General features: G+C 33.1%; 4 protein-coding genes across 4 annotated transcripts in view; 2 read left to right on the top strand and 2 right to left on the bottom strand.

Moving 5' to 3' along the window:
• LOC105170499 (ribonuclease 2) overlaps positions 1 to 715 on the top strand; it is a 6,268-nt gene extending 5,553 nt beyond the window's left edge. The window contains exon 9 of the mRNA XM_011091278.2: positions 293 to 715. Within this exon, the coding sequence (XP_011089580.1) occupies positions 293 to 348 (56 nt within the window). The 3' untranslated portion in view covers positions 349 to 715. The remainder of the gene's footprint in view (positions 1 to 292) is intronic.
• Positions 10,428 to 12,391, top strand: LOC105170498 (protein ASPARTIC PROTEASE IN GUARD CELL 2). The gene is given in 2 exon segments (XM_011091277.2): positions 10,428 to 10,948; positions 10,950 to 12,391. Coding segments are annotated over 2 exon segments (1,437 nt in total). The 5' UTR covers positions 10,428 to 10,601; the 3' UTR covers positions 12,040 to 12,391.
• On the bottom strand, positions 13,936 to 17,181 carry LOC105170497 (60S ribosomal protein L5-like). The gene is made up of 9 exons (XM_011091276.2): positions 17,028 to 17,181; positions 16,345 to 16,414; positions 16,179 to 16,270; positions 15,677 to 15,803; positions 15,515 to 15,594; positions 15,201 to 15,317; positions 14,800 to 14,934; positions 14,499 to 14,668; positions 13,936 to 14,259 (listed from the first exon to the last, which is right to left on the bottom strand). The coding sequence occupies exons 1-9, from the start codon at positions 17,028 to 17,030 to the stop codon at positions 14,145 to 14,147; spliced, it is 909 nt and encodes a 302-aa protein (XP_011089578.1). The 5' UTR covers positions 17,031 to 17,181; the 3' UTR covers positions 13,936 to 14,144.
• LOC105170496 (cytochrome b561 and DOMON domain-containing protein At3g07570) lies at positions 18,046 to 22,355 on the bottom strand. The gene is made up of 4 exons (XM_011091275.2): positions 21,962 to 22,355; positions 21,470 to 21,875; positions 18,644 to 18,933; positions 18,046 to 18,512 (listed from the first exon to the last, which is right to left on the bottom strand). The coding sequence occupies exons 1-4, from the start codon at positions 22,139 to 22,141 to the stop codon at positions 18,282 to 18,284; spliced, it is 1,107 nt and encodes a 368-aa protein (XP_011089577.1). The 5' UTR covers positions 22,142 to 22,355; the 3' UTR covers positions 18,046 to 18,281.

Here is a 22,602-nt window from a genome sequence, read left to right as displayed (position 1 = left end):
TTCACGATTAATTATGACAATGATAAGTCAACAATGTTCACAAATACAGCCCCAACCCCTCGCCCCTGCTTTCCATTCATCGTCTTTCATCTTGACTGACAGGCCTTGGCCTGCAATGACCTTAGAAACAAAATGCTGTTAGTTTGTTTGTCCATCTCATCTCACAAAGTATTTTACCAACTCCATATTTGCTTTCAATTTACTTGAGATTGTGTGAATATAAGATATAGATTGCAATTCTGTTTGATACTACTATATATGTGCATGATCTGAACCTTAATTCTGATTGCAGACGTTGGGAAGAATGACGCTGAAGTTTCACAAGCTACAGTACATTCTTCCATTTGAATGGTGCTGTCCGACAACAGACCCTAGTTTGCTTGTTATGCTTATCAGCTAATCATGCCAGTGCGTTCATATGTATTGGTCATAAATGAAAATGCTTCATGTTGTAAGCTTTTAGTGAAATGTGATTTTTCTGGTAATAATACCATTCATAGTCTCCAGCAACTGTAAACCAGAAAGAGAAGCATGTCTAAAAGTCCTTGTACGGTTGCCACCACCAACCCCCTTACTCTCTTTTGTACAGTCTTTAAAATGTATTCTACGGAGGAGTGACGACGTTTCATGTTGTATGAACAATGGAAACAGGGCACTGTGTATTTGAACTCGCAACATATCCATCGCTGCTTTTGTTTCAGTTCCATTTGTATCATATCAAATATGACGTTTGGATCAGTTGAAACAATGCTGATGAAGGTGAAAGGAAATTAGAAGCTATAACCGGTCCAATTTGAGTTGAGTTTTTGAAAATTTCAACGCTCAAGCTCAAATATTTATATCGAAAAATTTGATGGGTCTGAGTTTAAAAATTTAGACTTTAATTTACATTATTTTAATAATAATTCATATATTGATGGAATTTAAACTCGCGACTTTAAAATTATGTCAGTGACTACAAATTTAAGTACACTAAAAAAAGGAAAGTATATGTAATGAGGGCAAGATTATGATTTTGTTAAGTACAAATAAAAGTGGAGTGGAATTAGTAAAAAAGTAGAACACCAAAATCACAATAATCCATATAATAATTATGGACAGATTACGTTAATTGTGTGATTAGTGATTAGAGTCATCAACCACTATTGTTGATTAACCACCTGAATCTGAATGCAACAACATTATAATTAATTACAATAACTTAAATTATTGCCCTCTTAATCCAATCCAACGGCCACCTAAAATGATAAGATTAAGGTCTTACGATTACAAATTCCAATTAATTTGAGTTCGACTGATCTAAGTATTAACTTATTTCTGTAGATGTTTATTATTATTAATTTTGTTGAAACATGAATTTAAATTTAAATTTATTGATATACTTAAAACCTTTGATATTTTAATGTAAGGAACAACATAATAAGGTGCATCTACTGAGAAAATCCAACTGCTTTATAACTCTTTTCCAATTGAAGATGACATGCGAAAACTAATAAAAAACAGAGTTGTAAATAAATTGAATTGAGTCTAACATATCCAATTTGAAGAATTAATTGTATTTGAGTTCTATTTGTTTATTGATTTAATAGAGTTCAAACCATCATTATTTGAATCAAATGTACTATCCAAGCTCGACTAGTTCGACACTTTCAGATTTATTTTCACCCTAATCGAATCGACCTCCAACTCTACTTGTAAGCTTATTGAACGTCTGAATATTTTAAGTTTGGTTTGTTAAATTTGATAAAATCAAACTCAAACGAGCATTTCTCGATGAGTTTCAATTAAAATATAAAATAATTTTAAGTTATAAGTTTTAATACGTAATTGATTATTATAATTATTAATTATATATTTGGTGATGTAGCAAAGATAATTTTTTTTAATAAAAAGAAATTTAATCTAGAAGATAACTCATTCCATTTCCTAAGCCAAATATTAAAGAAAATAAAATTGAAACGAATGGAGTATCCTGTCTGCCAATTGCATTAACTTTCATTACACACTTCGTTTTCAAATCTTTCATACCAAAATTATTGAAGCTGACTCATTAATTCTCTCCATTTTCTTTTTATTTAAATTTATATGCTAATTAATCCCGCAATTAATTAGTCGGATTAAATCAATACATCATTTTCACTTTATTGCCAATAATTTGCTTCCCATAATTTTGAATTTTTTACATTGAAATTAAAAGAATTAATATGAATATATATATATTTAATTTTTACGTACGAGTCACGATCAATTTTCAATACGTGAAATACATTGTGTTTGATATTTTAAACCTTCTCAACAAATCAATTCAAATTCTAGACAGAAAGAATGTTCGTTAAAAGGTGTAAGATGAGTTGAGCTGCTAGCTGAAAACTTGTTCGCCTTTTTATTTTAATTTTCGTACCAAAACCGTATTCGAGATTCAAAAAAATCTAAATAAATAATTACTAAATATTTTTAAATGTCAACGACTTCCTTAATCATTTCACGCAATAAGATCCGACGTTGAAAGCGAAATTGAGACTCCATGACTATGGGATCAAATTTTACTAAAGCATGTGCGTTAATCAACTTTAATACTAGTTGTTTTTTAGTCATTATTGATTAGTTATAAATATTTAATATTTAATATTAATATATTAATTTTTAATAATTAAAATTTATAATATAGTTATAATCAGTTAATTCAAAAAAGAAAAAACAACTTAATTGCAATTTCAAGGACAATACATGCAAGGTTTGGGGCATGCAATATAAAAATCGTCACTCGTGGAAGTAGCACTATTAAGTATTATATTAATAATGTAATTATTTTAAAGGAAAGCAACTTTTAGGTGGTAATAATGGCACAATTATTGGGAAATGGTGCAACTCCAACTCAAAATCCCCCTTATTTATTTATTTATATTTTTGTCAAATTGGTGACAATATTTCCACTCAAACTATATATATATACATTTTCCTAACCCAATCCAATTTGGTTCATCTTGTCCTATCTATCAATATTCTTCTCAACTTTTTTTTTTCATTAATTAATAACATATTATGTTGCTTTATTTATTTATTTGTAAATATCCACACCATTTTTTCCATCGTTGTATGCTGTTAAGTTCGATAATAATTCAAATAATTTGAACAATGATGTGTCGCTTCGACTCGGACTATTGACGACCCTATCAGCATATTGCCCCAACAGGCAATATCTGTACTATATTGTTAAGGGTGGATGGTGCTGTAGAGTAACTATTTCTGTATGCATTATGTGTATGGACTGAATTAACCGTATTTGAAAAAATAAATGATAATGGGATGCTTTTCTTTTTTTTTGTTCTTTTTCCTCTCTGTTATATGTACTTTTTTTCTCCATAAATTTCAGTAGAAATATATGGCATCGAATTCATGATAACTATCATATTTATTTATTTTATTTTAAAGGAAAATCACAATACGATATATATCATAAAACTTTTATTTATCGTATCTGATCAATTTTCTGCTCTTTTATTGCATATGCATCGAATGTGTCAGGCCCACTAATCAGTATGAATTAATGGAAACATGTTAGGAATATTAACTAATTAATTGATTAATTAATATTATCACTTTTTATTTCTTTAATATGATATGATCATCAATATTTTATTTAATCCTTAAGTAGCTTTTTGGGGAAAACTTTTCCAACTCTTTTTGCAACACTTGTAGTACTTCAAATTTTTCACAAGTCATTTTCTTTTCAAAAACACACACACACACACACACACACAAACATACAAACACACACATACATTAATTGCACCATAAGATAAACTTCAAAATTTAAAGTTGTACTATAGTCTATGATGTTAGGTTAACCCTAACCCTAACCCTATATTATTTATCTGCATTCGAAAAGACAGTAATATTTTAGTGAGATAACACCAAAATTAGTGAGATAAGCCGCCATTATGGTGTTAAAAGGGAGATTTTGCGAGATCTTTTCGTTCAAACGAACCTTCCCGAGATGAAAAGTTATGCTTAATTATTTAACTACATTCACTTAATCATTTTTCTTTCTAAATTATAAGTTAATAGACGAGTTTTTAACTATCGATTTTGTAAGTAGACGAAGATCAAATGGGCTTTTCCATGCTTCCAAAGATATGATCAGGCGAAATAATTGAGTCGAAAATATTATTTAATCATCCATAAATTAAGTGTTCCAAGTGCTCATGGGCACTTCATTTAATCATAAATGATATACGATTCTTGAAATTTGCTCGAACCCATAATAATTATCAAGAGTTGAGGTCAATTAAACTCTATTATATCGAGAAAAATCGCAGAATAACATATTTCACGCTTTATTTTATTTTATTTTAATAGTAGTTCTTGAATATTTGATATTACTACTTGATATATTAATTATTATAATTAAAATTTATAATGTAATAATAATAGATTAAAAAAATAAAACAAAGAGAAAAGGATATATGGAGTGCAAACAACATAAATTAGGTAGAATAGAAAATGGTGGCATCATCCCAAAATTAAATTTATGTAGCATGTCTTGCCCAAAAACTTTATGATAGAAAAAAAAAAAAAAAGTCTTGAAAGCAAAATAAATACATAAATAAAAATAAAAGGAGGGTATTTCCATTGAAGGGCAGCTGGAAATCTTGTTTCTTCCTAAGTTTGGTTGGTTGTATTAATTTTGATCGCACTAACTAAACTTTTTGGCCTACCAAACTCATAATTAAATAAATATCATAAAATTAAATGAATATATTTACATATATTAATTAAAATATTTATTCAGATTTAGAATAATCATAACAGATATTCTGATGAAACCCACGTTACGTATAAAAATACCCGTAATTGTAAAATGTATTTTTTTGTGAAAATTCGTTCGAATATTATCCAACTTGATTACTGTAATTCCATCAATACAAGTCAACGCTCTGTGGTCTTAAAATACACCTACATAAGGTGAGAAACTACACATTATCAGTGAGGTTTGGTGAAATACTTGAGTGTCAGATTGTCGTGTTTGTGAGGTATGATAAAATAACTCTACCATTGCACAGACACGCAGTGAATGGGGAATTTTGACGTCGCATCAAAGTCGTGCATGCGGAAGAAACAATGGGTGGGGGGTGGCTGCTTTTGTTGATATCATTGCATGATATGAGGAGAACACGCTTTTAACACAACATAAAGAATCATCATATCCCCAACTCCAAAAAGCTTAAAAACGCATCGCCTTTTTTCAATTCAAGTCATGGGGGCCAATTTGGAGAGCAACTTAATTATCTATACGGCAGCATTCAAGCCATTTAAAAATAAGAAATTATACTTATATTCTTTTTGAAAATTCACATCTTACACTTAATCTTTTTTTTTTATTTTTATTTGAACGAAAAATATTGATATTAGCAAAGAAAAAACTGTATAATTTTTTGCTAATGTCAGTATTTTTCATGTAAACCTTAATAAAATGGGGTCATGTGTAAATAATTTTTTTTGGAGGGGTACAAGTGTAATTTTTTATTTTTTCAAAAGAAAGTATAATTTTATATTTTAAAAAAAAGATTTAGTATAATTAATTAAAAAAATTATCTCCGAGTTTTGTAAAAAAAAAAAACACAAATAAATAAATAAAATTATAAACTTCATTGTCATCTATCTCTTTTTTGAATCATGAATTCTTCGGTTATGGTCAAACGGATGAAATTACTTGTTTGACAAACTGTGAATCCCTATTTATACTTCATTCTTCCAAGGGGGTTTCGTGATTTCTGTCCTTCTTTATTGAGTTATATTCAAACGGATGAAAATAATGTTGGCATCTGCCGCTATATATCAAATTTTAATCCAAATCGAATTTGATTATAACGAAATCAACTGTACAACAAAAATACTATACTTATTATGTAATTGATGTACAGTTCACGAAAAATGACGAATCACATTTACTTGTGGCATGATAGAATTGATTCGATTAGATTTGGTTTGAGTAATAATTTTCCAATACAGTCCTCACATTCATTCCAAGATAGATATAACAAATATTCTCATTGTAAGAGGTATCTGTTAAATAATTATTAATTTTAAAAAAATATGTATAATTTTTAAATAATATATAATTATGATATATTTTAAAGAAGCCTATTAAAATTTATAGATCGATTAAATCAAGGTGGAATGAGAAATTTGTTGCTTGTATTCTCCTAGTATTCTGGTCCAAATGGTACAACCTTTGGAGAAACAATTTGCACAGAGTTCAATTATTAAGTGTGTGTGTGTGTGACCACACTCATCATCACTCCCCTCCAATCACAAACCCTCTCTTTTTTCTTTTTTCTTTTTTTTTTAATTATAAATAATTTTTCCTCATCGCAAAGCAGAGCAAAAATTGAATTATTCGGACAAAATAAAATTTAAAATAAAAAATTAAATCCGAATTGATCCATGCAAGATATAGGACATAATAATGACTGTTGATTTGGTCTGAACTAATTAAACTGAAAATAGCATTAAAAAATGAAAATAATTGGGGAGGGGCAAAATTAGGGCAGGAAATGTGAGGACAGGTCCCCTCCATATCAGCTGTCATGCATTTTCATGTCTCATTTCCCGACAAATAAATTCGTCACGGACGACGACGTTCTGTTCTCAATTTGAAATTACATGAAATTTCTATCCGCCATACTATAATTGTATGTACTTTATTTTCCTTCAAATCATACATAAATTATATAATATATATATATATATATCTCGCATTAGATATTTGATTAGTTTTAGTAATATCGAACTCATACTCAATCTCAATCAAACTATCATCTAAATAATTTTTAGTAATAAATTGTGATAATAGGAAATAATGTCTGTGCGTACATATATTTTATAAATAAAATCTTATTAAAATATATATTATAATTAAATAAACGGTATTATTGTTGCGTAACAATATTTGTCCATATAAAATGATAAATTCGTAAAGTTTGTATAAATATTTGATATTACATTGGTACATATTTAAATTCAAAACCTTTTAATAGTTTCGATCAGTTATTTAATTTTCTTATTTCATTTCACTAATAAATAAAATAATTTTTTTCGGTAAAGGTAAATTGCATAAATAGACAAAAAGAGAAATACAACAACACGGTTCAAGCAATCGAGTCTCCGTCAAATCAAGGGATCCTCCAAAGTCGGTAAAGAACATATGTACTAACTGTTGAGGGGAGGGTATGACTAAGTATGACATATTTAATTTTCTCAACTACACTCCTAGCAACTGTATCATATGTACGGCTAATATGACTTTTTTAGGTTTACAAAATCTTGCAGAATGGAATTTATTTTAAGACTATTAAATAGCAAAAAGTAGTTTTTTTTTTTTTAACCTAAAGTTAATTGAGATAATAGTACATATATATGATGGTGTCTTCTCACATATGATTACCCTTAATCATCATAATTCCTATATATAAGAAAATATGGTTGACCCCTTTATAATTACTTTTTCTCATTCACACTTTATCATAAGTGTCAAAATAGCCACAATATATACTCAAAAGTTAAATATAATGCTAATAAAATTTCATTCATACACTACTATTATCAGATCGAGCGCATGTTGTTGTGCTAAAAGTTAAAGTAAATTACAACAACCTCTTAGATTTGGCATAATTATGAAAACCCTCTTGTTGTTTGAAAAATTACAAATATCCCCCTCATGTTTGATGAAATTATGTAATCATTGGATGGAGGTATTGAATTGTCAACTTTGACCTTACTGTACCTTTTTATTTTTTTTTAAATTTAAAACTTACAAATTTAAATAAAAAAATCCTAAAAAGTCATCGGAAAAACGGATTGAAAAAAGATGCAGTTTCCACTATTCAGAAAGTCAATTAGAATTTTTTTTTTGGTTAAATATTTGGGACGTAGTTTTTAATGGATGTTACAACGTTGAAAATTTTAGATGATTTGAATCAAAAATTCTGATGGGAGTGGGTCAGAAAATCCATCAAATATAAATATTTTGAGACAATTACAACGACTATATTATAATGGCTTAGTATCGCTCCTAAAGTTAACAACTAGAAATATGGTTCCAAGAACAATCGCAAATTTCATGAGAATACCTTTCAGCGGCTATATTACAACAATTATATTATAACGGCTTAGCGTCGTTCCTAAATTTAAAAGCCGTCACAATTGCATTTTGGGATTATTACGACACATGTCCACAACACTATAAAAAAACACACATCCCTGTTGCTAACTTTTGATTTTCTTTCAGACACAAAAACAAAAACAAAAAATATGTGTAGTGTTTGTAAGTAAAAAGAATGTCTGCCAACAGCTTGCGGCTAATGCTCGTTTTGTTTGCTAATGGGAAATCAGCTGTTAGCAGATGCCGTTGCTTTTACTCTACTTTTATGCAAACTATTGAGTAGATTAAACCTAATTTTTTAGGGTTTATTTATTTTTATGTTATAAAAAATTGTAATTATTTGTAAAAAAAAAAACACACACAATTTTTTTAATTGTTTGACCCCTTTTTCAATAATTACTTTTGAGATTAAATTCCATCGAACTTATATTTTATCGAGAACTACAGTTTAATTTGTAACTTTTAATCCCACCAAAATTAATTTTTATCTAGTTACCTATTTGCCCATTAAATAAATTCTAAATTCCTTTATTAATATTAAAAAAATGAGGTCAATTTTGGAATTGAGCTACAAACTGCAATCGCGTAATCAATCATGAGTCTGAACGTTATAATCACATTTTAAAAACAATCACTCCAAAATCAATTATTTTATAATGAATTAGGGATGATTATAATTCCCTCCCCTGAGGTTTGATATAATCACACTTAGACCCTCTATGGTTTGGGAATTACACCTAATACCCTTGAAGTTTACTTCCATCTAATAAATAAGTCCCTTCGTTAGTCACAATTCACTAATTTGTTGATATTAACAAAAAAACTTGATGAGAATTGATGTTTACCCTCATTAACTAATTACTGACTTATTGTAGGTCAAACAATTTTTCTGGGACTAAACTACCCTAATAACAGTGAAGATATACCTCATCACATGCATTAACGCATGAAGACATATGATGGTAATTTGGTCATAAAAAAATTTATTTGATCTGTATAAGTCAATAATAAGTCATTCAAGGGTTACTATATAGATTTTTTTTTTTATTAATATCAGTGAATTCGGTGAACTTTGACTAACGAAATAACTTATTTGTTAAATGAAAGTAAAATTTAGAAGTGCTAGATGTAATTTCTCAAATTACAAAAAGTTTACGTATAATTACACAAAATCCCAAGGGGAGAATATTATTTTCCCCCATAATTTCCAAGAAAAGTATAATAGGCACTTGTGGTAATGAGAAAATGCTACTAAAAAGAACAAAAAAGAAAAAAAATAAAAAATAAAAGAAGAAGTGACAAAAGAATTGTGTTGGATCAATTAATTAATTAGTGAAGCTTTTTAATTATCAATATGCTAATCTTGTTGGACTTATAGAGCCAGCAACTCTATCTTTCTTTTATTTTTATTTTTATTTAAAAAATATTATTTTCCAATTCTTTATGAGTCAATTATTAATGTTGCTTATCAACATTTTTGTTTTTAAGCTATAAAATGGATATTTATTTCAATTATATGTATTTCTCATCATTCTCCCTCTAAATCAACTGTGCCCCTCTTTAAATTTATATTATTAACACCATAATTTATTTTTATGAAATTGAAAATGAGATGTAATATCAATTTATAATATAAACAGATTAGAGATATGGTCCATAGTTTCGACTATTTGTAATCACTTAAAATAAGTATTTATTAACTTACTGTTGAAATAAATAGTACTTTTAACTTACTGTTTCTGAATTACTTGAATTAAATTGATTTAAAAAAACAAAATATTAAGTAATTTTTTTTTACCTATTTTTATAAATACTGAGTTGTTTTTCAAACATCACACCCATTTTATTTTTCTGGCAACACCAATTTTCATAATTTCTTTTATTTTCACTACTAGAGTAGAAGCTACGAACTTAAATCAATTATATAGCAAGTATAATATATTTATTGTGTAATTAATATACAGTTAAAAAAATAATTAATTATATAATAATATATTATATTTACTTTATTATTAATTTGTGTGATGTAAATATGATATGTGTGGAAGGAAAAGATGGTGAATACAAGGGTAGAATAGAGGGTATGAAGAATGGTTTGATGAAAACCGAGGAAAAGACAAACAAATACAGTGTGCTGTGCTCAAAAGACAACTCCACCACCATTTCCTTCTCAGCTCACATCAATTCACTCGCCCCATATTTACAACTGTTTTTCACCTCAACTCAAAGTCCATAGCTGAAAAAAGGGAAGCAAAGCAAACCCCATCACTCCACTCAATTATTTCTCTCTTTATCTCCCCCCACCCCACCCCGCCTTTTCCCCTCTTCACATCCCAAAACCCAAACCACATAAATCCCCCCATACCCACATCCCTTCCCTCTCAAAAAGTTCAACTCACCATATACTCCATTTCTTCCTTCCCACTCCGCCCCAATAATGTTTATATTCGCCTTTCTCCTACTCCTTTCGCCCTCCCAACTCGCTTTTTCCTTCACTGTAACCACCACCTCCGCCGGCCATGCAATCCCATTTCCCGCCTTCGAGCACCTCAACGTCAAAGACTCCATCGCCGCCGCAACCCACCTCCGCCCCCCCGCTTCCGCCACCACAACCCAATACACCGATGATAATGAGGTTATCCAGAAGCCCCTCACCAGTAACTCCACTGTTAAGCTTCATTTAGTCCACAGAGATAAACTTGCGTTTTCGTGGCACAATGATCATCGCCGCCGCTTCGAGGCCCGAATGAAAAGGGATGCCCGGAGGGTCGCCGGCTTGCTCCGCGGCCGCCTACGAGGTGGCGGATTTTGGGGCGGAGGTGGTTTCGGGTATGGACCAGGGCAGTGGTGAGTACTTCGTGAGGATTGGGGTGGGCAGCCCGGCCCGAAGCCAGTACATGGTGATTGATTCGGGTAGTGATATTGTGTGGGTACAATGCCAACCCTGTAGCCAGTGTTACCACCAGTCCGACCCGGTGTTCGACCCGGCTGAATCCGCCTCCTTCTCCGGAGTTTCATGCAGCTCCTCTGTCTGCGAACGGGTCGAGAATTCGGGTTGTCATGCGGGTCGGTGCAAGTACGAGGTCTCGTATGGAGACGGGTCGTACACCAAAGGGACCTTGGCCTTGGAAACACTCACAATCGGGCACACGGTGGTCCAAAACGTCGCTATTGGATGCGGGCATATGAATCGGGGCATGTTCATTGGGGCGGCCGGGTTGTTGGGTCTCGGAGGAGGGTCCATGTCGCTCGTGGGGCAGTTGGGCGGGCAAGCGGGTGAGGCATTCAGTTACTGTTTAGAGAGCCGGGGCACGGGCTCATTCGGGTCGTTGGAATTCGGGCGCTCCGTACTGCCGGTTGGCGCAGCATGGGTCCCGCTGCTCCGAAACCCACGGGCCCAGAGTTTTTACTATATCGGGTTATCGGGTCTAGGAGTCGGAGGAACACGGGTGCCTATATCTGAAGACACTTTCCGACTAACCGAATACGGCGAGGGAGGGGTGGTGATGGATACGGGCACGGCGGTAACGCGGCTGCCGACGGCCGCATACGTTGCATTCCGCGACACGTTCATGGCGGAGACCGCCAACCTCCCTCGTGCACCCGGAGTTTCAATATTCGATACGTGTTACGACTTAAATGGGTTCGTAACAGTTCGGGTACCAACCGTATCGTTCTTCTTGTCGGGCGGGCCGATCCTGACCCTTCCGGCTCGGAACTTTCTAATTCCGGTGGATGAGAGGGGCACATTCTGCTTTGCGTTCGCCCCATCTCCATCGGGTCTTTCTATAATAGGAAACATTCAACAAGAAGGCATCCAAATCTCTTTCGATTGGTCAAGTGGATACGTTGGGTTCGGGCCAAATGTTTGTTGATGATGACCCATTAGTGAAATTTTGGTGGTCTAAATTGTATAATACTACTTTTTTTCTTTCTGGGTTAGTATATCTTGTATTTAAATTAATTATATATATATATATATTAAGAGTGGTGTGGGGAAGTCTCCTAGGTGTGATTTTGTCCTCGTGGGGGGAATAAGGATGTAATAAAAGTATATTACATTAGTAATGAACTTGAGTTTACTAGGTATAAATTAAGGAAGGAAAGCGAGTGTGAAAAGGGGCATTAGCAATATGTAATGAGAGTCAAAACCCAAAATACCCTTTGTGATTTAGAGCTGTATTGCAGTCAAAAAAGCATTGGACAAAAAGGGCATTTGCTTGGGAATTAGAGCATCCTTTTACACCAAAAGTGGATCCAAGAGGTCCCTTTTGTACCCCCCCCCTAAATATCCAAGAACTATGTCATTTCTTCCTTTGGGTGAAAATAAGAAACATGGACCTATTGCAAGATTCTCTCTCTCCCTCTCTATAGAAATAGAAAGAGAAAGATAAAAGAGGTGTAAAAAGGAGCAGTAGCATTGAGATCATGAGAAGAGGGAGGGAGGGAGCCACAACAATTGGTGGACATGTGAAGCAATCAATTGGAGTTTGTGGGAGTGATGCCCTTTGACAAGTTTGGGCTCTTGCAAGCAAATCACTTTTTGCCAAGGTCCCATCTCACTTTTTTACAAGATTTAAGAGGTTTGCTTGGGTTGAGGTAGAGCACAATCATACTTATAAACTAACATCTTCCTAAAACCTCCTTCAACTTTGCACATCATTTACATGTTGATGTGGGGGTAGGTGTTATTCAACCAAATGTATCATTAACTTGTATTGCAATGATGAGTTCTACTAAGAACTAAGAAAGACACTGTACACAAGGATGACCACCCCATCCAAGCTAGACCCTTCATATTTCTAACCATATAAACAAAATGACAATCAATTTAAATGCGTATCAAGTTTGAATCAAAAGTTACTTTATAAGTTTACTAGGATATAAAACCCAATTCAATAAATAGTTAATTTAATTTTATCTTATTTTCTTTCAAAAAATATAATTTTTTTTTTCTTCCAATAATATCATAATTTACAAATCACGTTAGCTTATATCAAATACTAACATATTCCTCCTTAAATTGTATCCATATTCTTATAAATACACACAAATATACATATTGTTTCCATACAGTACTTCTATTTTTGTTATATAATTTCATATTCATAACATAAGAAACGCACCTTGAAATACTTTAGAACAACATTTGCAAAAATACTTCGTTTGAATTTAGTTGCTTCATCACTTCATTGATAGATTAATTTAGAAATTTCAGATCACCAATCTCCCTTGGAATTTGGTTAGATAATCGTATGTTAGTAAATTGTATATCATTAAACTTTCGTTTTGATATATATTTGATAATTAGAATCATTTAAAATCATTTTTCCAAATTCAAATTCTTCCATCCAAGTGTTTTTAAGCACATATGATCTTTTAAACAAGAGAGTATACCTTATTTACATCAAACAACAAGAAAAGTCACTGTAAATGTAGGTAAATCCAAACTCGCAGAACTGCAAAACTCTCTGTGATTCCACAGCACAGCTATGAAACAAAAATGTAAAGCTCAGATAACACTAGCTGATACCAAAATTAATCGCATAAAACAGGTGCACAATGAATTCATAAGCCAAACATGAGTAGGATAATGTCCAACGTGTTTTTAGTGAGGCACTGAATTTTCTTTATACCTTTCCAAGGGATATCATCCCTTGTTGACAGAACCAAAAAAGAAGTTCCGCACCATAGATAAGACAACCTTAGTTCAGAAACTCATTAGCTAAAACCCGTAATACCCCGAAACAAAATGTAAAAAACACTGCTACAGATGAAATTCATTCTTCAAAAATTGAAAATATGGGGGGCAGATAATTTAAAGTTTAATTCAAACGGAAATCATGAACTCCACAATCTATTGTGACCAGAGAACAAAATAAAACAAAACCGCCGTCTTCCTAAAATGCCAACAAAGGCATCATTAGAACAGAACAAAACCAAAATTTGACAGAAATTTAAACTCCTAATGTAATGATGTTCACTCGTCATCATCCTCGTCCTCGTCATCATTTCCAGCAGCAGCATTCAGAGCATTTAACCTTTCAATCAGCTTGGCCTTCCTCTCCTCATACGTAAGCTTCTTAAGGTTGTATCTGTAAGAGCAAATTGCAAGTTAATTGAAAGATCAAATAAATCAATAACTTCATGCTGGCTAGCAACTTTTCAAGAATATATCAAACAGAATACTTGAATTTGGTTCATTTTCTCCTGCACAATTTTTCATTACAATATAATGAGCAGCAGGCTGAACTCAGTTGGAAAACTAGTCCCAACACACTATCTAGAGAATTAGGTCATTTACAGTGTGGTCCTATGAACAAGAATATGTTACCTCTTGTGCTCCTTTGGTGGCTGCTTCTCAGATTTCTTTTCTGTGGGATCAGCACGAATGGCTGCATGGACCTTCTTGTACATAGCCTCAATGTTATCTGGCTCAATACTCTTTTTGATGTACTCGCTAAAGTGAGACTGATATTTTTCAGGTTCATCTTCCATCAAAGTCTGCACTCTCAACAGACATAATTAATTTGGGAATTCAGAGAATCTTATGCCACTGTTATGGGTCAAAACCAATAAAAATTGGCAAAGTTTACTCTAAACATGACAAACAAAGAATAGAAACTAGGACTTACATTCATGTAAGCAGACACGTGGCCACCATAGATGTATTTCCGATGCACTTCAGCATCAAGTTGCTTGTTGTCCTTGCTAAACCCAGCAAACCTCTTGTCACTGTGAGGGATATCGAGCCCACCATCCAGAGCTCCCTGCATCATGAACGAATACTTACTGCATGATATGATGCTAGATAATCTGTATACCAAACCCCTCTTCTCAGAAACTTTATTTAAGAAACAATAAAAATTTGAAGAATGGACTCGTTTTGAACAATTGACTTCAACTTAACAATTAGATAGAACCATACAGAGGATCTTCATTGCAATAACAACACCATGCAAAATCCCAACCAAGTACCACTTGAAGCAGTTACAGACTGCCAAATACTTAAATTCCTAATCAAGCCAGAATGTACCTTAAGCGCACCAAAAACACGGTTCCCGGTTGTGGTTTTCACAAGGCCAACATCCAGGAGTGCCCGGAAAGGCCTCCTGCTTTCAGCTGGTTCAACAGAGAAATCCTCTCCAGTAGCCTAAAAAGAACTTCAATTAGTCCTGATCATGATCTTAACCCAGCACATTCAAACAGCAACATGCACATAATCGGACATTCAAGCACCCAAACAATGATATGGTCTCACAACTGCAACAAACTAAATGGGCACAAGTACACCTGCAGACAAACATGAAAACAAATAGATATACATGGAGGAAACAAGAAACTGGTTACCTCGACATTTCCTTCATACTCTTTATCCATATCCAGCTTTCTCAGAACTCGACGAGCCAAAAGAAGTCCAGTGCAGTAAGCTATTACACAAGGCCATGTGTGAATTTTTCATATTGTTTGGAGTGGAATCTTTTGAAAAACTTATTTAGATAACAACAATACCAGCAGCATAATTGGTGAGACCAACTTCAAGGCCATAACGAGGCAGCTCATGAGAATAAGCAGCAGCAAGGACATGGTCACCAGCAATGCTTGCAGATGAAACTTGGGCAATTATATCTTTGTTGGTCTGAAAATTATGTTAAGGCATCCAGCACACCACAAACTATATTCGCTCACAATGACAAGAGAATAATAATACTAAAATAATCACAACAAAGTGAACCACAACTAATTTTGACTTCAGGAATATTAAAAGTTAATAACAATCTCAATCTAAGCTTTCGAATCAACTTGTTCACAGCATAAAATCACAAACTGATTCACATAATTAATATGAAAAAAATATTAACAAGAAAGAGCCAGGAGTGCAAAATAAGAATTCAGCAGCAGATTAGTGCACCCAACATTAAATGGTAAACTGAATTGGGCGAGCTTCAACTTAAAATACATAGATAAACTCACAAAAACAAAAAGATGAAACAAAGATTGGCAGTCAGGATACAAATCGCACAACAAACCGATATTTTGGAGTGTTGTACTTGTTCTTGTCTTGATTGATCAGGCGAATCCTTGCCCGATAGTCAGTCTTCCCCTCTGAATTGGAAATTATAAAGTCATCAAGGGTTACAACTAAAATATGAAAGCAAAGATAATCAACAGCCACTTACGTCTCCTTCTCTTGAATTTAACTTGAAACCGCTTGAAGTAAGCTTTTGTCTTCTGGGCTTTGACAAACGCCTATAAGTAACATTTTACAGTGTTAGCAAATACTAAAAAAAACTATGCAAGAGAGAGAACTCATAAAATCATCCTCCATCAACAGTCCGTCAACTCTAATACAATATGTGAGCATAAAGCATAACAGAGCCAAAGGGCACAACAAATCCTTAAAACTTTACACCAACTTAAAAACCCTTTACAAGAAAAGCTAACAGGCAGCCATTAAATTGACATTCAGAACTTCAAAAACCATGGTGTAATAGTCTATAACCCGAGCATGTTAAATAATAAAACTAGCGAGAAAACAAATAAAAAATTATCAACACTCTAGTAACAAATTCCATGAAACATTACTATCAAGCATCAATACTGAATATAACAGAAGTAAACAATCCCTTAAAGCTACGAGTCAAAGTAAATCCATAACCGTAGATAAAAGCCAAACCCACCAACACACGCTAATCAACATAACGTCGAATGCAAGAATGAACAACAATTGCATAAATTGAACAACGCTGGACAGAAAAAAACACATTCTCTTCTCCATATGCGATAACACACTACACATACATACGGACATATACCTACAACGAATGAGAACTGGCTAACTACATGGGATCTGAAATCTCACCATTGCTCGATCTTCTATGCGGCTCCGCTGAGGGAGTTGGACAAAGTGATCGAATGGGTGGAAGTGAGGAATGCTGCGGAAGACGCTCAAATAGACTAAAACCCTAGGGCAGCAATGGGCTAAAATTGACGGCCGCGCAATCGAATTGAGGGTTTACGGCCCTTAATGGTTTCTGGATTGGGCCTACTACTGGGCCTCATGGCTTCTATTGGGTTGGGCTCTAAACTCTAAGCCTGGCAACGTTTGACATAAGGGAAATAGGTATTCCGTATTTTTTTGTTTTATTTAAAGCTCCGTTTGGATATGTAATTGAGCAGTCTAAACCTACATTCGAGTGCAAACCTGATTATTAAATTGTATAAACCTTTTCCCAATTCTCATGTTTGAAATTAAATTTCATCCAAATTATCCCTTTTCCTAATTATTCATTATGCCAATTCAATCATTTACTTTAAGACTGAAGTTAGTTTTGCAATTTATTCTCGTTCAAGAACTATATAATTTTATCAAATATCAGAAAGTATTGATAATTTTTCAAAATTTACGAAAGCTCGTTATAACTCAACCCAAAGATTTGCTGATGGATTTAGCTATAGTGGCTACCTCGAGACCACGATATATTTTGCAAACTACAGATTGTGAATAGGATAGTTGTAGATTACTAATCAATACAATTTTTATATCAATTGCGAACAAGGCAAAATGTCTTAAAAGAAATCTCATCTCGACCAAATTCATCTAATTTCATTTTTTCTCATTGAGATGGGATGCAATGACAAGAAATCAAAATTACTATTCAAGCGTATTTCTACTCAGCTAAAGCTTCAGATCTCCTCGAAGAAATAAATAAGGTTTAGATTTAGTTTGTAATATTTAATGAAAAAACTCCAACGTACTTTAACCAATCGATGATCTTGAGTTAGAGCGTCCGAAAATTTCACTTGTTTTTTTCGATTCTAATAAATCCAACATAGCTAAAACCTACAACAACATTTCCATTTTCTCACGATTCGACGGCATGCCGTTTGTAGAGGTACAAGTGTGCGACAGTTTACTCTCCTATTTATTACATAAATTGTTCATAATAAACGTCTTTTAACAATATAATACTCGGAAAAAAATAAAAAAAGTCGACAAATACAAAGACGAAAATAATTACAAAATATTCAATGATCATCTAAATAAAATACAATAATGATAGTAATAATATAACAAAGGAAAATTTAAGCACTCCAAGTAATTAAAAAAAAGAGATCATTTCCTCAAGCACATCCGGAGCTCTAAAATGAGAGAGATGACAAACAGGACAGCAAGAGCAACAGCAAAACCCGCATTCCAACTCGACCCGCCGCCTCCCAAATGGATCCCGTAGAATACATTCACCACAGCCAGGAAGATGAGAGCCCTCCCCACCCCGAAATGATACCAATTCCAATACTTTCTCACCTTCGATGCCTTGTCTGGACGACCCAACAACGCAATCACCTGCCCATTTTCACAACATTTATTCCCTCTCTTTTGCTTTTATATAGAGAGAGAAAGATAGAGATATGTGTACGTGTTTTTTCCGTCATTTTAAGATCCACCAAATACTACTTAAGATGAAACAAACTGACCTGGAGGCAGCCAAGTACGAGGATGACAATGCCTAGGCTTTTGTGCTTGTCGACAGAAGCATTGAGGCGATTTTCCAGGACAAGACCGCATATAACCCCCGACAAGCCCATAACGAATGCAAACGACTGAAGGGCGACGTGGGAATAGAACCAAATGGGATCCCATTGCCTCATGTAGCGAGCCACCATCGCGCCAATCGGCATCAAAATGGCCCAACCTAACATGCTCAACACCCCATGGCTTCTCCTAAGACTTGCCTCTGGCTTACTATTATCTGTCTGAAATTGACCTGTTGTGTATTTTTTTTTACACTAGAATAATTAGTAAATAACTATTTTTTTTTATTTTTTAATTTCTTACAAATGTGAATTGCGTTTGTATTTTGTTAATTAATAAAATAACAGTATATTGACCTACATAAATACCAATAAGGAAAAAAATGTAGCATTATCAATTAAATTCCAACGCAGTTTCAATAAATGCAAAAATATATTATTTAAAAAAGGTTAATTGCACACTATCCCATGTAGTTTTAAAAGTAAGTTAAAGATCCCCCTTCTTTTAGAAATAGGCAAAAATACCCCCTCAATTTCTTGATTATGATAATTTTAAACACAATATAAGGGTATTTTGTCAATTTACAGCAAAAAATTATCAAAATCTGCAAGGAAATCATGCCCACTCGCACCACCTGCGAATCCACTTCACCTTCCATTAACTTCTAATGGAAGGGGGATTTTGCGCAAGTTTTAGCAAATAGAGGATCTTTTTTTGCCAATTTTTAACACATATGGGGGTTTTTAGCTGACTTTTGAAAATGAAGGAGTAATATGCAAGTTGGACTAAAAAATAAATAAAAACATATCTCTACGCATAGATTGAAAATAAAAAATAAAAATATGACCGAGCACAACTTTAACTTTTTTATCGCGAATAAATTGAAAATAAAATTGACGTAAATTAATCTTTTAATATGTTTTACAGATCAAAACTAATATTTCTGCAAAATGGAATTGACAAAACAAATTAATTTTTAACGTTCTATTTTTTATTATTATTAATATATATATATATATATATATATATGAGGCTAAATGATATACTATTTTAAGTTTATTATTATTCCCAACTTGTAACCTAAAGTTGACTAAAACCTTAATATACATGAAAAAAAAAATGAATTTTTCTAAATCAAATAATGATGGGAAGTTGTCCTTTGTATTATTTTATTAAGGAATGATGGCATAACATGGAATCATTAGGAAATAAGGCCTGCACGTAAAATAATATATTAATAAATACTCCACCAAAACACTTAAAAATTAATTTAAATATATTTTTGTGAATTGATTGTATTTTATTACAATATCACTTCTCTAAAAGTTATCAAACTTTGCAATTCAAGTCAATTTTTTGTTAATTTTATACTTTAGGTCCATTAGTTGGCTATATAAAATAATTGCACTCTGCACCCAATACTTTGAAAAATAGCTAATATGGGCCCCATAATTGAATCATTCTTGGTCAATCAATACGTTGTACCGCCCACGTACTTGTAAAATATATTAGTAGACTTTGATCAAAATATGTATGTGCTACATATATGATTTTATAATATTTTTTTATTTAATTATTTAATGTACGCGCAAATTATACATAATTATCAAAGGACACTAATAGTATATGTTTTTTAATAATATGTATGTACAAATTTTACACTTAAATACATGGCCCATATATAGTGGAAAGGGACAATGACTAACTAACAACATGACCATTATGGTGGTTGAGACAAGATGGATAATTCAAATGGACATTGCATTTTACCCCCTTGAAAATATTGAATTTTGGCACTGAACCCTTTATAAATCATGGAAAAACACTTAGGTCCCTATATTTATTTTGTCCTAGCGTTTCGCCCCTAATTAACTTTATGACGAGTTTTACTGTATTTTATATGCTAAAATTATCTATTGAAATAGATAGCTAATTAAAATTAATTTAATATTTTTTCGATATAATATTTTTATATGTTGTCAAAAGAAAATAAATATATATGCACGTACTTCACAATAAATTTCAAGAATTTCATCTTTAGACTAAGGTCTTAATATGTCTTTTTCAACAATTAAAAATGCACGTAAAGCATATACTTTAAGTGAATACTTACATATATACGATAATATTTAAGATACCAGTGTATAATAACATCACATGCACAATTATTACTATGGAAAAAATATATAATCCAAGATTTTACAAGTAATGGAATTATCAGAAACTTTGCTAAGCATGTAATATTAAAAACTCAAATTAAATTATTTGCTAAAATAGTTTTAGAGTATAAAATGCTACCAAAATTCGTGGAAAAGTTGACCAAGTGGAAAGTCTTCTTGCAAAAGCATTTTCAAGGGGGCATACTGATTTTTTCCTAGTTCTGGAGGGGGTGAAGTGCAATTCCCACAATCAATCATGTTAAACACGAATCAATGACATCAAAATCACAACTAAGCTACCTAAAAGTCATTCTCATCAATAAGAAAAATCTTCATATACACGAAATAAAAACTAACACACTCGGACGACTATGATTTTTTGTTATCATTCGTTATCCTGATCAACAACAAAAAATCATGGCAAATACCAATTAACTATGAATATACAACGACTATTAACCGTCAGCCACATTTAAAAATCATAAAGATGTTGATCAACCATGATTAAAATTTTGAAGTTTTCACATTGGTTTTATTGGACCACGATAACTAATAAATAATATTGATTTGTATGTTGCGATCATTTATAATATAGAAAATAATTCTGACCTGTAGCATAGTTGAGGACAGTGGAGATCTGGTCGCTGTGTTGAGTGAGTTGGTAGGCAGGGGCCGAGGGGAGTCGTCCGGCAGGGCCCACAGAGTATATGAGACGGGGGACGGGTGTGGTGTCAGTGATCAACTGGAAAGCCATGTAGAGTTGGTTTGATTGGGGAAAGATGGATGAATTCCTTATGGACAAGCCTTGATCAGGGGACTCAAGTGTGACAAGATTAGGTGATTGACCACCTAAGTAGTATTTTTGCAAGACAGAAAGGGCATCAGCTCCCACCCAGCCAACTAAGGCACTTGAGCCAACCATGTGGCCATTGGGTGAGAATCCAATGGCAATGTATGCATTTTTGTTGGGAGCTGAGAGCAAGAAGTTCCACACATTTGGGGCACCCTGCACATACTGCAAAAACACACACAGCACATATCAAAAAAGAGGTGAAGAAAAGTGTTTGAATATTTGGAATTAAGAGGGAGTTGCTTGCTTACTCTGAGGATGAAGCCTTGAGAAGGCCATACACTGACACAGTGGAGAGAAGTTGTGTCAAAGGGAAGGGGAGTTTGGAGGGTGAGAGGAGTGGTGCATGAATCTGATGTTTGTGAATGGACACGTAAGAAGAAGCTCAAGAGGGTGAGGAACAAGGAAGTGTATTTGGGAGGTGTTCCCATCTCTCTCTCTCTCTCTCCCTGTGTTGTGTTGTGGAAAGTGCAGAGTTGGAGCAAAGATCAAAGGTATAACTTGATGAAGGAAAGTAGTTGACTAAGTAAGAAGGCTTTTGGTTTTGGGATTGTGTTAATGTGAAGTAACATGGGAGGTATGTGGAAGGTGGGAATTCTTTATTGACAAGTTCAACACTAGTATCATTGCTACCACCTATTCTCATCATGCCTCCTTTCATTTCATATCAGGTTTGCTATATCAAAACCATTCTCTTTTTTCTTTTTTTTTTTATTTGAATTTTTCCAGTTTAACATGATTATAAAAATTCTCCAACACTATCAAATTAATATTCAAATTGAGCTAGAATATTATCTGCGAGTATGTTGTTATAACTTGTTTAACCAAGCTATCAATCAAACCGTAACTCCTTCATCAACAAGTTCAACGCAAATTTTATTACCCTCAATTA

The sequence above is a fragment of the Sesamum indicum genome, linkage group LG9, assembly GCF_000512975.1.
Source record: "Sesamum indicum cultivar Zhongzhi No. 13 linkage group LG9, S_indicum_v1.0, whole genome shotgun sequence".
Lineage (NCBI taxonomy): Eukaryota > Viridiplantae > Streptophyta > Magnoliopsida > Lamiales > Pedaliaceae > Sesamum > Sesamum indicum.
Note: the sequence above shows the minus strand (reverse complement) of the source record. Positions and strands in the feature narration are given on the sequence as shown.